The sequence below is a fragment of the Lithobates pipiens genome, unplaced genomic scaffold, assembly GCF_037356315.1.
Source record: "Lithobates pipiens isolate NorthernLeopardFrog02 unplaced genomic scaffold, aLitPip1_a1.2 Scaffold_35, whole genome shotgun sequence".
In the NCBI taxonomy this organism is placed as follows: domain Eukaryota; kingdom Metazoa; phylum Chordata; class Amphibia; order Anura; family Ranidae; genus Lithobates; species Lithobates pipiens.
In genome coordinates, this window is record NW_027507811.1 from 26,296,484 (window position 1) to 26,311,847 (window position 15,364).

A 15,364-nucleotide genomic window follows, 5' to 3' on the forward strand; every position below is an offset into this window, starting at 1 on the left:
TAATTTTGTATGAACATAGCAATATTGAGGAATTGCTAACGGGAGAAGTACATTGAGGATTGGTTATCCGTTGAATGAACCGAAGGCTTAATGTTTGGTGAAGTCTGGTGAGTGGCCATTCTACAAGGTGGTGGTGGCACGACTTTGGTTTTCTTTTGGTGACACATGTGGATTATCCATTAGAAGATGAACGGGGATTGAGATGACACAGTTGGAGATATTGAAATAACCATTGCATATGAAGGACTATGATTGATTTAGACACTAATTTGCACATATATTTGATGATATAAACAGTGTTTTTTGTATATTTGGGGGCTACTTTGGAAGTTCACAATGTACTAAGGTAGCATAGTGATCACCAGTGAGTTTAGGCACATATTCAGTTAAAATATTTTCTTAGGTTGGGGAGATTATTAAACAGGAGGCGAAATCCCCTATAATATATATTGTGTATTGTTTTTTTGGCCCCAGATTAAGCAAGACCTTTAACCAAAGACATAAACATTTTTTTATCTACCCCAGGGCCGCTGATAAGGCAGTACAACTGGCCCCGTTGTACTAGGCCCAGGTCCCAGTGTTTCTGCCTAAATTAATAAGTGGATGTTACTAGACCACACCCCTACATCTACTTGCTTACCAGGGCTTACATTACATTTGCCTGGGCCCCAGGGACTTAGAAATGCCATATCATGAATGTTTTAAAAGGCTCTACAACAATACATTGAGTATTAGCTTAGAACAGGCTTCGTTAACCAGGGTTCTGTGAAACCCTAGGGTTCCTTCAGAGGTTGTAGTAGTTCCTTGAGCAATGACCAAGTCATGCCACTCAAATAACAAGCCACTGAAACCAATGGTATGGAACAAATGTAGGGAACATTCTTCTCCTTGATTATTACATATCAGTGACCTGTAGATGGCAGTAATTTTTAGCAGGGGTTCCCTGAGACAAACATTATTTCATGGGCTTCTCCATATTATAAAGATTGAGAAAGGCTAGCTTAGAATACTCATGCAAGAAGTTCAGTTCAAAAAGCAAATCCAATCTGTCATGTCCATGCTGGAAGGGGAGGAGGGGGGATAATCAAATTCTGCTCAACTCCAAGAGATTTTAGGGGAAGTCACTCATTACACAAATGTTCAGTAAAATTAAAACATCTAGCAGTATGATACAGCAGCTATATGACATCACCTGTGGTCTCAAAAGCTGGAACCTTGCAGATCTTCTCTATATACTCACTGTCGCTTGTCTGCCTTAAAGCTTGTGCGTGTATATGATTATGTACCTAAAGTAGAGCGTAGAGAGCAGAACAGTGGTGGTATAAGTTAAAATGTATCTGCAGCAAAAAAAATGTTTCCTCAAGTTCTTTCCTCAAGAGTGAAGAAATGTTAGACCTCCTGGCACATTTTACCATTGTATGTGTCCTCACTGAGTCATCCTCCTAGTGCGTTTTGGTGGCCACTGTCAAACAGGACAGGAAAGTTGAAAGTCCAGATCGCTGCACTCAGGAAGGACCCTGATGGTCATGGAAGTAAAAGCAGCCTCAGCCTAGCTCTGTATTGGTTATGCCCCCAACATGTTTCACCCAGCCCCAGGGAGTTAGTCCTCAATGACTAAGCTCCAGCGGCAGGAAGAAACGTGTTGGAAGTGTGGCCTAGACGGAGCTGGGCTGAGACTGCTTTTACTTCCTCCATTACTAAGCTCCAAAAGGCAGGGCAAAACATGTTGAGGAGTGTGGCCTAGGCTGAGGCTGCTTTTACCTCCTCCATGACCATGCCCTGAGGGCAGTGCAAAACAGGTCAGAGAGCATGGCCTAGAGTGAGCTAGACTGAGACTTCCTTTGCTTCCTCCATGACTAAGCCCCGGAGCTAGGCTGACGCTGTTTTAACTTCCTCCATGACTAAGCCCTGAGGGCAGGACGTAACATGTCAGGGAGCCTGGTCTAGATTGAGCTAGGCTGAGGCTGCTTTTATCACCTCCATGACCATGCGCAGAGGGCAGTGAGAAACATGTCGGGGAGCATAGCCTAGATGGATCTAAGCTGAAGCGCCTTTTACGTCCTCCATGAATTATGCCCCATACACACTATTAGATTTTCTGCAGAATTTTGTCGTCAGATTTACCAAAACCATGTAGTGTAAGGGCCTGCCTGATTGCAAACAAATTAAAACTCTTAAAAGGGGTTGTAAAGCTTTGTGTTTTTCACCTTAATGCATCCATATGCATTAAGGTGAAAAAACACCTTGCACTCTCCCCCCCCCCCCCCCCCCGAGCCCCTGTTTTACTTACCTGAGCCCCGAATCTCCATGGGCGCGATCCCACGTTGCTTTGCCCCAGCTCTTGTGGGCTCTTCATTGGATGATTGATAGCAGCGCAGCCATTGTCTCCCTCTGCTGTCAATCAAATCAATGACGTGATGCACCAGGGGGTGGGGCCGAGTGACTGTATCAAATGGGAGTGCGCCCGCAAGCTAACCCCTTGGGAGAGCACTAACCAGAGGGGGGTTAGCTCTTGCGGGGAGGAGCCGAGACAGCCGCCGAGGGACCCCAGAAGATGAGGATCGGGGCCACTTTGTGCAAAATTAACTGCACAGTGGAGGTAAATATAGGTTTGTTATTTAAAAAAAAAAAAATTTGAACCTTTACAACCTCTAAGGTTTGACCTCATATTATATAGTTTTGGTAAATCTGAAGATAAAAATCTACAGAAAATCTAATAGTGTGTATGGGGCATAAGGCTCGGAGCTAGGCTGAGGTTGTTTTTACCTACTCCATGACCATGCCCCAAGGACAGAGTAAAACACATCAGTAAGCATGGCCTAGATGGAGGTGAGCTGAAGCTGCTTCTACTTCTTCCATGACTAACTACTTAAAGCAGGCAAAACACATCATGGAGTGAAGCCTAGACGCAGCTAGGTTCAGTCTGCTTTTACTTCGTTGGGTTCTTCTGCAGTGTGACGATGAGGAATTTCTCCTTTCAGTTTATTCAAGTCAGGCTTCTTTTCCCAAACCAGCACCAATGGTGTGAGTCTAACACATTTGGACGCAGGGACCTGAGCAGCAATCCACAAAAAATGTTGGGGAGTGTGGCCTAGACGGAGCTAAGCTGAGACTGCTTTTACTTCCTCCATGACTAAGCCCCAGAGCTAGGCTGAGGTTGCTTTTACCTACTCCATGACCATGCCGAGGACAGAGCAAAACACATCAGTAAGCATGGCCTAGACGGAGAGCTGGGCTGATGCTGCTTTTACTTCCTCCAAGACTAAGTACTGAGGGCAGGGCAAAGTACGTTGGGGAGCGAAGCCTAGACGCAGCTAGGTTGAGTCTGCTTTTACTTCGATGACTATTGGGTTCTTCCGGAGTGTGATGATCGGGACTTTCTCCTTTCAGTGTATTCAAAGTCTGGCTTCTTCTCCCGAACCAGCACACATGGTGTGAGTCTAATGCCGCGTACACACGAGCGAATTGTCCGGCGTACTTAGTGTGCCGAAACGCATTTCACCGGACAATTCGATCGTGTGTGGGCTTCAGCGGACTTTTCCAGCGTAAAGTTCGGCGGACTTAGAAAGTATTTTTGCAGTCCAATCTTTCCGCCAGACTTGGGTTTCCGCGGACAATACGTTCGTCAGTATGCTAGTCCGGCGGACTAAGAATGACGCATGCTCAGAAGCAAGTACGAAAAGGAAGCTATTGGCTACTGGCTATTGAACTTCCTTTTTCTAGTCCCGTTGTACGCGCTGTACATCATCGCGCTAGCAAACGCCGGACTTTCTGTGTGTCCGTGTGTGGCCAAGTCCGTTCGGTAGAAAGTCCGCCGGACTATCCGCCGGATTGTTTGCTGGACTAAGTACGCCGGGCAATTTGCTCGTGTGTATGCGGCATTACACGTTTGGATGCAGAGACCTGAGCGGCAATCCACAAAACATGCAGGGGAGCATGGCCCAAATGGAGCTAGGCTGACGCTGCTTTTACCTCCTCCATGACCATGTCCCGAGAGCAGGGCGAAACACATCGGGGAGCATGGTCTAGACAGCTAGGCTGAGGTGGCTTTTGCTTCCTCCAGGACTAAGCCCTGAGGGCAGGGCAAAACACGTTGGGGAACGTGGCTTAGACAGAGCTATGCTGAGGTTGCTTTTACTTCCATGACCATCTCTTGGAGTGTGGCGATTGGGACTTTCTCTTTTTAGTGTATGCAAAGCTCCTTTTCCCAGGCCAGCACACATGTGCGCCTACCATGTTTGGATGCAGGTACCTGAGCGGCAATCTACAACTTTTCTTATAGGGACAAAAATTATTGGGATTTCACTGGAACAAAAGGTGATGGAAATCGTACAATGGGGACAACCTGTTTCAGTGAGAGCTGGGTAAATGGAGATTTTCATTAACGTTGAAGAGCTTTCCTATCAGTGTTGGATTTCCAGGACAGGAACTGATGGGAAATCCCTCTAAGGGACACAAGGGGGATCAAAAATCCGACAGGGATTTTAACCATTCCTTACTCAATCCGAAAATTGAAAACAAGTTTTGGCTTTATATACACTTTAAAACATGTTCTTGGTCAGCATTACTGGTTCAGAATGAATTACCTCTTTTTGTTGGATGAAGTAAGCCATCTGTGAGGGTTCCCGGGAAGACAGAAGGGGACACTCTGGTGGGTTTCTGTTACTGGATTCATCTGTATAAAATACACACTTTCTTAATATCAGCAGAAATGTGTTTAGATAACCAATCACAAACTAGCAAGCAGAGAAGATGTACGCTAATTACTGCGGGAACTGCTTCTTCCGGTCTGCAGATGGAGGTTCTTTCATATGGACATGGTGTTGGACCTAATCTTTAATATCCACCTTCCACACTGTGGTTTGGTTATATCCCCCGGGTATTGTGGCTCTCCGCCTCTTCCACAGCTCCCAGGATAGGCTTTTTCTGACTGGACCTTTTCCTTTTGCGGCCAACATCCAACCACTGATGGTCTGCGTGTGGTACATTTTTAGATTTTTTTTTGTATGGTTGATCAACAATAATGGAGTATCTGCTGAAGAAGTGAATGCTGGTTCACGAAATGCGTCAAGATTTACGATTATCGCTGCCTATTTACTGCCTTATAGCATTTTTTATTGTTGATAAATGGATTCTTTGGCTTATCAAAGGACTTTGTACACCGTTATGGATATCTTTTTATAATATGTATTTTGTATAAGATTTGTTATATTTTTTAAGATTGGTTTACTTTTTTGTACGACATCTCCCCAAAGTGCCAAAGGCATTTAATAGAAGAGGCAGCACTAATATATGACCTCACCGGTGGTCTTTGTGGCTGGTTCTTCCGGCCTCTTCTCCCTACTGGAACAGTTTACCATCTCTGGTGTCTTTTGGTTAACGACCTAAAATAATGTGTAGAGGGCAGAACGGTTGGTGAGGAAACCTCAAATTTAAGGCCTACAAAAGCTTCTTTAGTTGCTACAGATAATTGAACCTTTTCCTGAAGGGTATTGTGGCTTTTCTGTGTGGAGTACCGGGAATCCATAAGATTGGGACACATCTCTGGTGGGTTACTGGATCCATCTGAAGGAAACACACACACATCGAATAAGTATATTGTCTCTATGGGATTATCTAGGTGGATCCTCAATACTCTTCTCCCCTTTACAAAAAATTACGTCTCCTCTTACCCGGTGATGTGAGGGGCGGCCAATTGTCCATCAAGATGTCCTTGTAGAGATCCCTGTGTCCTTCTAAATACTCCCACTCCTCCATGGAGAAATAGACAGTGACATCCTGACACCTTATAGGAACCTGACACACACAATGATACAGTCACCATCCAGACACATCCCTTGTCTGTTACTGGATAATGTCCCAGAATTCCCAGAATCCTCCTCACCTCTCCTGTCAGCAGCTCAATGATTTTGTTAATCAGTTGTAACAACTTCCAGTCATGGTGTTGCTCAGGTGTCAGGGAGGGAGGTGGACATTCCATGGTGGGACTTTCGGATGGCCTCTGGGAGAGATTAGGCCTCCCATTTGTACCAGATGTCTTCCTCACTATTATGCAATCCTATACAATGAGTAAAAAAATATGAGCTGATACAAGTCATAATGTCAACAGAATGAGATCGTAGTTAGGTCACTATGACCGTCCTCGAATTCTCCTCAAGTCTGAGTGTTTTATTAATAGAGATAAGAATGATGTCATGTGACCTCCCAGAATCCCCCTCACCTCTCCAGTCAGGTCTGTGATTTATTAATAGAGATAAGAGTGATGTCATGTGACCTCCCAGAATCCCCCTCACCTCTCCAGTCAGGTCTGTGATTTATTAATAGAGATAAGAGTGATGTCATGTGACCTCCCAGAATCCCCCTCACCTCTCCAGTCAGGTCTGTGTTTTATTAATAGAGATAAGAGTGATGTCATGTGACCTCCCAGAATCCTCCTCACCTCTCCGGTCAGGTCTGTGTTTTAGAGATAAGAGTGATGTCATGTGACCTCCCAGAATCCTCCTCACCTCTCCGGTCAGCTGACAGATAAACTCCACTGTGAGTTTTAGTATACTCCTAATCTTCTTGCGTCTGTCATCTTCCATTCTGAAGGATCCAGCGGCGTAATCGTATTTTGGCGAACAGATCCAGGTTATGGCCTGTGTGGAGAAACACTGTTTATTGGTCATGTTGCTGCAAAATCCAATTGGCAAGGCCAAAGAATGTCAAAACTGATTATTGCATAGAATTAATAGCAGTCAGTGGTACTAGCCACATTCTTCTCACAAATTGCTGGAATACCCTCTGCTGTGGTAGCAAGGCACACTTTATTAGGCTAACTCTCTAACCTAGGGAAAGCCCAGCAAGGGTTTCTTGGGTTGGAGTTCTTTTTAAACGTAACCACTTGCCTACTGGGCACTTCTACGCCCTTCCTGCCCAGGCCAAATATTTAGAGCTTTGAGCACTGAAGCACTTTGAATGACAATTGCGCGGTCATGCAACGCTGTACCCAAATTCAATTTTTATCTTTTTTTTCACCCAAATAAAACTTTCTTTTGGTGGTATTTAATTACCACTGGGTTTTTTATTTTTTACTAAATAAATAAATAAAATAAAATTTTGAAAAAAAAAAAAAAAGTCAGTTTGTTATAAAATTTTGAAAACAGGTAATTTATCTCCTTCACTGATGGGCACCGATGAGGCGGCACTGGTGGGCACTGATAGGCGATACTGATGAGGAGGCAGAAAACACCACCGCTCCAGGTAGATCCACCAAGACAAATGCTTCTCTTCTACAAAGAACCCCAGGTGCTGGCTAATGCATGTACAGATAAGGATGAATGAAGAGACTCTGGACAGCCGCACTCTGAAGAAATTATCTTGTGCCTTTTATTGAAAACAGGACAAAACTGACGGGTTTCACACTATAAGTGCTTACTCATATGAGTAACCCCTTATTATAGTGTGAAATGCGTCAGTTTGTCCTGTATCGCTTTGCTGTGGGTTGTATTATGTGAGCCTACGTTTTCAATAAAAGGCACAAGATAATATCTTCAGAGTGCGGCTGTCCAGAGTCTCTTCGTCCATCCTTAACTGATGAGAAGGCACTGATGGGGGGCACACATTGGCGGCACTAATGAGGCAGCACTGGTGGGCACTGATAGGCGGCACTGATGGGGGGCACACATTGGCAGCACTGGTGGGCACTGATGAGGTGGCACTGGTGGGCACTGATAGGCAACACTGATGAAGCAGCACTGGTGGGCACTGATAAGGAGGCACTGATGGGGGGCACACATTGGTGGCACTGATGAGGTGGCACTGATAGGTGACACACATTGTCGGTACTGGTGGGCACTGATAGGTGACACTGATGGGGGCACACATTGGCAGCACTGATAATCAGCACACCCTGATTATCAGTGTAGATGTCCCTTTTAGAGAAGCTGATTATTGGCTCTCTTCTCCTCTCCTCATGCTCTCAGCATGAGGAACGTAGTGCTAATAAATGGCTTTTATTTACATCCGTGATCAGCTGTGATTGGATACAGCTGATCACGTGATAAAGAACCACTGATTAGCTCTTTACCTCAATATGTGATCAGCAGTGTCCTGATCACAGAGCGTGACGCCTACGCCCCGCAGCGTGTGCGCGATGGGCCCAATCATGTGGGCCATCATATGACGGCCTACCAGAACTAGCCGTCCGTAGGTTATAGCTCGGTCGGCAAGTGGTTGAAGTGATTGTAAACCCTCACATATACCAAATGAAGTGACTGGCCTCAGGTGATACACAGAGATGAAACAAATCCTCCTACATAAGTTGTATCGGTTTATCTGCATTCTTCTTTACATCAGTTCAGAGTCCAGAATTTACAGCTTGTCTGAGATCTCAGAAAAAAAAAAAAAAGTGGAGCCGAGGTTACAGAGCTCAGCTAATTAGAGGTTGGGAAGTAATAGATTCTCCCCCCGCCCCTCCCCCCCAGCAAAGCAGGGTAATAACTGCTATAGGGCAGTCGCTAAGTGGTTAAATGCAAACAAAACAGCACTTTCTGCAGCAACACAGGAAACAACAGACAACAGAAAAGTCAGCTCATCTTCAGCACAAACAGCATAAAGGAAACAAAGAAATGCAAAGTTCATAGACGGGATTTACCCCAAGGTTGGCACAGTCCCACTCCGGTGGTCTCAGGTCAGGTCTGAGACTCAGGTCTCAGCACATGTTCAGCACTCCAACAGACTTCTCTCTCTCCTACTCCCCACCACCCTAATACTAAGAGCTTCCTGTTTTATGTGCTGCTTCCTGGAGGCTGCTTAACTCTGGAGGGACTGGAGTGCCCGTCCTCAGGAGTGGAGGATCTTTTTCCAACTGAATGTAACGCTGAACTTCTAAAATTCCAGGCCCTAAATACATCCCGACTAATACTGAGATGACTGCGAGTCAGTCCTCTCCTTTACATGACTGCCCCGGAATTCCTCACCCATCACGGGTGAGACCCCCGAGTACAGTGGAGGAGTTACCAAGGTCGCAGCAGTCGCACTTTGCGACCAGGCCCTGGCGTTCCGCCACTGTGGGGGGGCCCAAGAGCTTCAGTCTGTGGATCCACGCCGAAGTTTCTGGCTGTATGCAGAGAGAGTGTCTGTTACAGAGCCAGCGCTGACATCCCCCCCCCCCCCCCCCCCACCCAACGCGTGCTGGACGGGAGAGGAGAGAGAGCTAGATCTACCCCTCCTCCTCCTCCTGCCCCATCCTCCTGTGTGTATCCATGGCCCCAATCCCCGGCAGAGCTGTGCTCAGAAAGGGGATGAGTGGGCGGGGAAGCCCAGCAGCTGGGAACAGCATGAAGAATAAACGTGAAGACTGCATGAGCCTCCTTGGTGTGAGTTCACCCCCCATCCATCCATTAACCCCTCTCTTCCCTCTCCTGCTTCTGAAGCTGTACAATAATGTAAGGTGACCTAAGATTTAAGGGGTACTCCGCAGACTCTGATGTAAAGGGGGCTTTTGGTGAGCAGAGACCCCCTTCCATCAGAGTTCTCCTTTACAAAAGAGTCCACAGCCTTGCCCTTTATATTAGAGTCCACAGAGCTAGCTCTTTCAGTGAAATTCTGTGGACTCTGATGTGTGTGTGTGTGTGGGGGGGGGGGGGGGGTCTGCGGACTGTGGTGTAATGTGGGCTCTGCAGACTCCGATGTAAGGGGGGCTCTGCAGACTCCGATGTAAGGGGGGGCTCTGCAGACTCCGATGTAAGGGGGGGGCTCTGCAGACTCCGATGTAAGGGGGGGCTCTGCAGACTCCGATGTAAGGGGGGGGCTCTGCAGACTCCGATGTAAGGGGGGGGCTCTGCAGACTCCGATGTAAGGGGGGGCTCTGCAAACTCCGATGTAAGGGGGGGCGGCTCTGCAGAGTCTGATGTAAGGGGAGGCTCTGTAGACTTCGATGTAAGGGGAGGCTCTGTAGACTTCGATGTAAGGGGAGGCTCCCTAGACTTCGATGTAAGGGGAGGCTCCCTAGACTTCGATGTAAGGGGAGGCTCTGTAGACTTCGATGTAAGGGGAGGCTCTGTAGACTTCGATGTAAGGGGGGCTCTGCAGATTCCAATGTAAGGGGGGCTCTGCAGACTCTAAAGTAAGGGGGGCTCTGCAGATTCCAATGTAAGGGGGGCTCTGCAGACTCTGATGTATGGCGGAGCTCTGCGAGTTCAGATGTAAAGGGGAACTCTGTGGACTGTGATGGGGGGGACTTTTGTGATTAAATCCCCCTGTGGTACCATAATAAAGGGCCCCTCGACAGAAGTACAGAGCCCCGGGATCAATGGGAAGGGCCCTGGGGTTGGAGGGAAGGCCCCGGAACAAGAGATCAGGGGCGCCCTTTATGTTTTTTTTGCACTGGGGCCCTAACGGTTCTAGTGACGCCTCTGCCTGGGTACATACACATTAAAAGGGACCATAACTCAAATATTGGTGCCACATAGCGCCCATCCAGCACCCATCCTTGGCGTCTATGGCTTAACAGACCAATCGCGTGCAAAGGTTTAGGGTGTAGTCTTATCCGAAATCCCGGTATAATTATAGATCCCTAAACCTTTGGCTGTCTATGGATAGATATAGATATATAGACCAATCGTGTGCACAGCCTCAGGCTCAAGTCTGATCTAAGCTCCCGGAATAAATACAGATCCCTAAAGCTGGCCATACACTTACAGATTTCCGTACCAAACATTCGTATGGAAATTCGTACAAAAATGCTCAATAATACATGAGATGACGTGACGAATTCGAAAAGTACTTCAGAATTGTTTTTGCTTTTAACAATCGATTTGGGATGATTACTTAGCACATAGACTGTGCTAATTTAATAAAGTCACCCCAACATTTTGTATTCCCAATAGGCGTCTGCTGTACCGTCTATTGGGTTAAAAAGTATCCTGTGCTCTTTGTATTGCTTCCTTTGTGTGAAATACTGTGAAATCTGCTGATCCCGCCAGTCTCCCTGCTTTCCTATTGCTAACCGACCACGTTAGCCATAAGAGCACATCCATCATGGCGTGGTCAGTTTTCTGCCTGTCTGTCCTCCAATGGCCAAGACTTTTGCTCACACACCCCCCTTTGCACTGGGAAGATTAGTGTGCTGCTGTTTCTCCTCCCCATCTCTCTAAGCTGCTTATGCAGCTGAGAGCAGAGGTCATGTGATCACTTAAAGAAAAAAAATATTTATAAAGCTCATTTATGTGTGTGTGTATATTACTATTCATATAGGGGGTGGTGTGGATAGAGGGGGCGATGCCCCTAATGGACGAGCCACCACTGTACAGGCATATTTAACCACTTCCCGACCGCTGCACGCCGATATACGTTGGCACAATGGCAGAGGTGGGCAAATGGGCGTCCTCTTTAATTGGCAGGCTTAGTGGGTGGTGCGTGCCCACCGCGTACAGCGTGACCATGCCCGTGGGACCCGCAGACTTGATGTCCACCGGTCTCCCGCGATCGTGCCACGGAGAGGCAAAACAGGTAGATGCCTATGTAAACAAGGCATTTCCCTGTTCTGCCTAGTGACCTGACAGAGATCACCGCCCCCAGGCATCGAGAGTGGTGATCGCTGTCATGTGAGTAGTAGCCCCTCCCCCCCAGTTAGAATCACTCCCTAGGACACACTTAACCCCTTGATCGGCCCCTAGTGTTTAACCCCTTCCCTGCCAGTGTCATTTACACAGCAATCAGTGCATTTTTATAGCACTGATCGCTGTATGAATGACAATGGTCCCAAAATAGTGTCAAAAGTGTCCTATGTGTCCGCCATAATGTCGAGGTCACAATAAAAATTGCAGATCGCCATTACTAATAATAAAAAAAAAATAATAAAACGTCATAAAACTATCCCCTATTTTGTATAACTTTTATGCAAACCAATATATATACGCTTATTGCGATTTTTGTTTGTCAAAAATATGTAGAAGAATACATATAGGCCTAAGCTGAGGAATAAATTATATTTTGGGGGATATTTATTATAGCAAAAAGTAAAAAATGTTCCGCTTTTTTTTTTTTTTTTAATTGTTGCTCTTTTTTTTGTTTATAGCGCAAAAAATAAAAACCGCAGGGGTGATCAAATACCACCAAAAGAAATCTCTATTTATAGGAAAAAAAGGACGTCAATTTTGTTTGGGAGTCACGTCGCACGACCGCGCAACTGTCAGTTAAAGCGTTGCAGTGGCCGAATCGCAAAAAGTGCTCTGGTCAGGAAGGGGGTAAAATCTTTTGGGGCTGAAGCGGTTAAAGGAGACATGCCATTTGCGCATTTCGTCGCGCAATTTTCTGCTCTAATTAAAAAAAATAGTTAATTAAATTTAATAGTAATGATATACGAATAAAATTAATGTAAAATAAATACACAAAGAAACTAAAAATCACCACAAATAAATAAAATAAAATAGTATGTAATAATATAAAAATAAATAAAATAGTATGTAATAATACACAAATAATTAACCCCTAACCTTAAAAATATTAAATAAGCCTTAATGTACACGGGATGTTTTACGAACTCTCCTGAATGATGTAACTTGACAGATAGTAACCGATAAAATTAATGTAAAATAAATACACAAAGAAACTAAAAATCATCACAAATAAATAAAATAAAATAGTATGTAATACACAAATAAATAAAATAGTATGTAATAATACACGAATAAATAAAATAAAATAGTATGTAATAATACACAAATAATAATTAACCCCTAACCTTAAAAAATATTAAATAAGCCTTAATGTACACAAGACATTTTACGAACTCTCCTGAATGATGTAACTTGACAGATAGTAACCAATAAAATTAATGTCAAATAAATACACAAAGCAATTAAAATCACCACAAATTAAATAAAATAGCATGTAATAATACACAAATAAATAAAATAAAAAATAGTATGTAATAATACACAAATAAAATAAAATAGTATGTAATAATTCACAAATAAAATAAAATGTAATAATACACAAATAAATAAAATAGTATGTAATAATACACAAATAAATAATAATTAACCCGTAACCTTAAAAAATCTTAAATAAGCCTTAATGTACACGGGTCGTTTTACGAACTCTCCTGAATGATGTAACTTGACAGATAGTAACCGATAAAATTAATGTAAAATAAATACACAAAGCAATTAAAATCACCACAAATAAATTAAATAAAATAGCATGTAATAATACACAAATAAATAAAATAGTATGTATTAATACACAAATAAAATAGTATGTAATAATACACAAATAATAATTAACCCGTAACCTTAAAAAATATTAAATAAGCCTTAATGTACACGGGTCTTTTTACGAACTCTCCTGAATGATGTAACTTGACATATAGTAACCGATAAAATTAATGTAAAATAAATACACAAAGAAACTAAAAATCACCACAAATAAATAAAATAAAATAGTATGTAATAATCCACAAATAAATAAAATAAAATAGTATGTAATAATCCACAAATAAATAAAATAAAATAGTATGTAATAATACACAAATAATAATTAACCCCTAACCTTAAAAAAATATTAAATAAGCCTTAATGTACACGGGACGTTTTACGAACTCTCCTGAACGATGTAACTTGACAGATAGTAACCGATGTTTAAAAGCGTCCATTTAGCTGCGTTTGCGTCTAGAAGCCTGTAAAGGAAACGTGGCTAAACGCGAGTTATTGCGTTTTCAAGCTGCTACAGGCATTTCAAATGCCTCTGACCATCTGTCCTAAATGCATTTTTTTTGCTTTCCAAAAAAAGGCCTCTAAACTCAACTGCCTAGAAAGGACCCCGTGTTCATGTATTGATAAGATAACGAGTTCAGCAGCAGCTGAAAAAAAATGCCCAACTGCTCTCGTTTACCAGCAGTGTACATATAAACACCCAAACAAAAAAAAATGAATAATTAGAGTCTGCCAGTAAATCCCTTATACAGCCCACTTCCTGTTTCTTGTCTGGTCATTAGCCTAGGCTTATGACATCATACACAGCTCTCTCTCTCTCCGACGCTTGTCCGAGTTTACCAGGAAGGGGGGGGGGGGGGGTGAGTCATAAGAGCTGCAGAGCTGGAGGCGTATGTCTGTGCAAATCCAGGAAGTGAACAGGCAGCAGCTTCAGCTGCCCACAGTTAAAATGGATGCAACCAGACTCAGTGGAGGGAGATTTCTGCAGCATATTTGGAAAGTACAGAATCCCAGTATATATAAAATAATATGCAAAGTGGTTGGAGGGAAGCTTCAGAATGTTTTTATTACAAATTATGTGAGCAGACTGCAGTTTAATCTTTGAGTGGTTAAACTGGCCTCATTTACAGACCGTAGTTCATTCCTTTGATCTAAAAAGTACCAAGTGTTACAATGTTTCTCTATTTTGTTGAAATAAAGTTGGCAGGCTGTCTGTATTGATTTATTTATCTTTGTCAGCTGTCAGAAGCGAGCAGAGAACTTTCTGCACTTGTTACATAGAATCGGGGAAATGCTTTAAGATTGGGAGGGGGGAGTAGAATTGGGATTTTGATTCTTTACAATTAATCATGCAGCTTTAATAATAATAATAATAATTTATTGATTTTGTGTTAGAGTTAGGGTGTTTAGTTATTTATTATTATTATATTATTTAAGGGTTAGGAGTTATATATTATTATTACTTATTATTATTACTTCGTATTCATTTATTGAATTATTTATTATTTTTATTTGCGTATTTATTTTACATTTATTAATTTATTCTTATTAGTAGTAACATTAAAGTAATTTTAAAGCCTTGTTTTTTTTTATAACAAACATGCCTACACTTACCTGCTCTGTGCAGTTGGTTTTGCACAGAGCGCCCCCCCGATCCCCTTTTTCTGGGGTCCCTCCGGCGGCGCTCCTCCTTTTTAGCGAGTGCCCCCACAAAGAGGCTTTCCCTGGGGGGCACCCGTGCGGGCACGCTCCCGAGTCCAGCTTCTGCGTCCATTGACACAGACAGCAGGACTCAGCCCCCACCCCCCCCGTGTCACTGGATTAGATTGACAGCCATTGGCTATCAATCTATCCAATGAGGACACCAAGACAGCGGCTGGGCTTGTCCTTGATGCTGGATCGATGAGGCTCAGGTAAGTAAAAGGGGGGTTTTGGGGGGGGGGGCTGCTGTACAGAAGGTTTTTATCGAGATTTTACAACACCCTAACAAACAAAAATGAAAAATAAATAATCCTAACCCCAACTCCTAATCCTAACCTTAACCCCTTACCCTAACGGAAAAAAATTAAATAATAAATTAATAATAATAAAAAATAAAAAATAAAAAAAAAGCTAAAGCAAAAGCTAAAAAAGCTCATAGGCAAAAAAAATTAAATAAAGACCCC

General features: G+C 43.5%; 2 protein-coding genes across 6 annotated transcripts in view; one reads left to right on the forward strand and one right to left on the reverse strand.

The window, feature by feature from the left end:
* The window catches only part of LOC143956160 (uncharacterized), a 482,654-nt gene that overhangs the window by 87,860 nt on the left and 379,430 nt on the right, over positions 1-15,364 (forward strand). The gene's annotated exons all lie outside the window — the stretch shown is intronic.
* LOC143956158 (uncharacterized) overlaps positions 1-15,364 on the reverse strand; it is a 58,063-nt gene that overhangs the window by 13,758 nt on the left and 28,941 nt on the right. For 4 of the 5 annotated variants that reach the window (XM_077466262.1, XM_077466263.1, XM_077466264.1 and 1 more), the window contains exons 2-8: positions 6,507-6,638; positions 5,885-6,058; positions 5,673-5,796; positions 5,477-5,565; positions 5,303-5,384; positions 4,587-4,675; positions 1,193-1,286 (exon numbers count right to left, since the gene is read on the reverse strand). In XM_077466262.1, the coding sequence (XP_077322388.1) occupies positions 1,193-1,286; positions 4,587-4,675; positions 5,303-5,384; positions 5,477-5,565; positions 5,673-5,796; positions 5,885-6,058; positions 6,507-6,584 (730 nt within the window). In that variant the 5' untranslated portion in view covers positions 6,585-6,638. The other variant, XM_077466265.1, reaches the window with a different exon arrangement.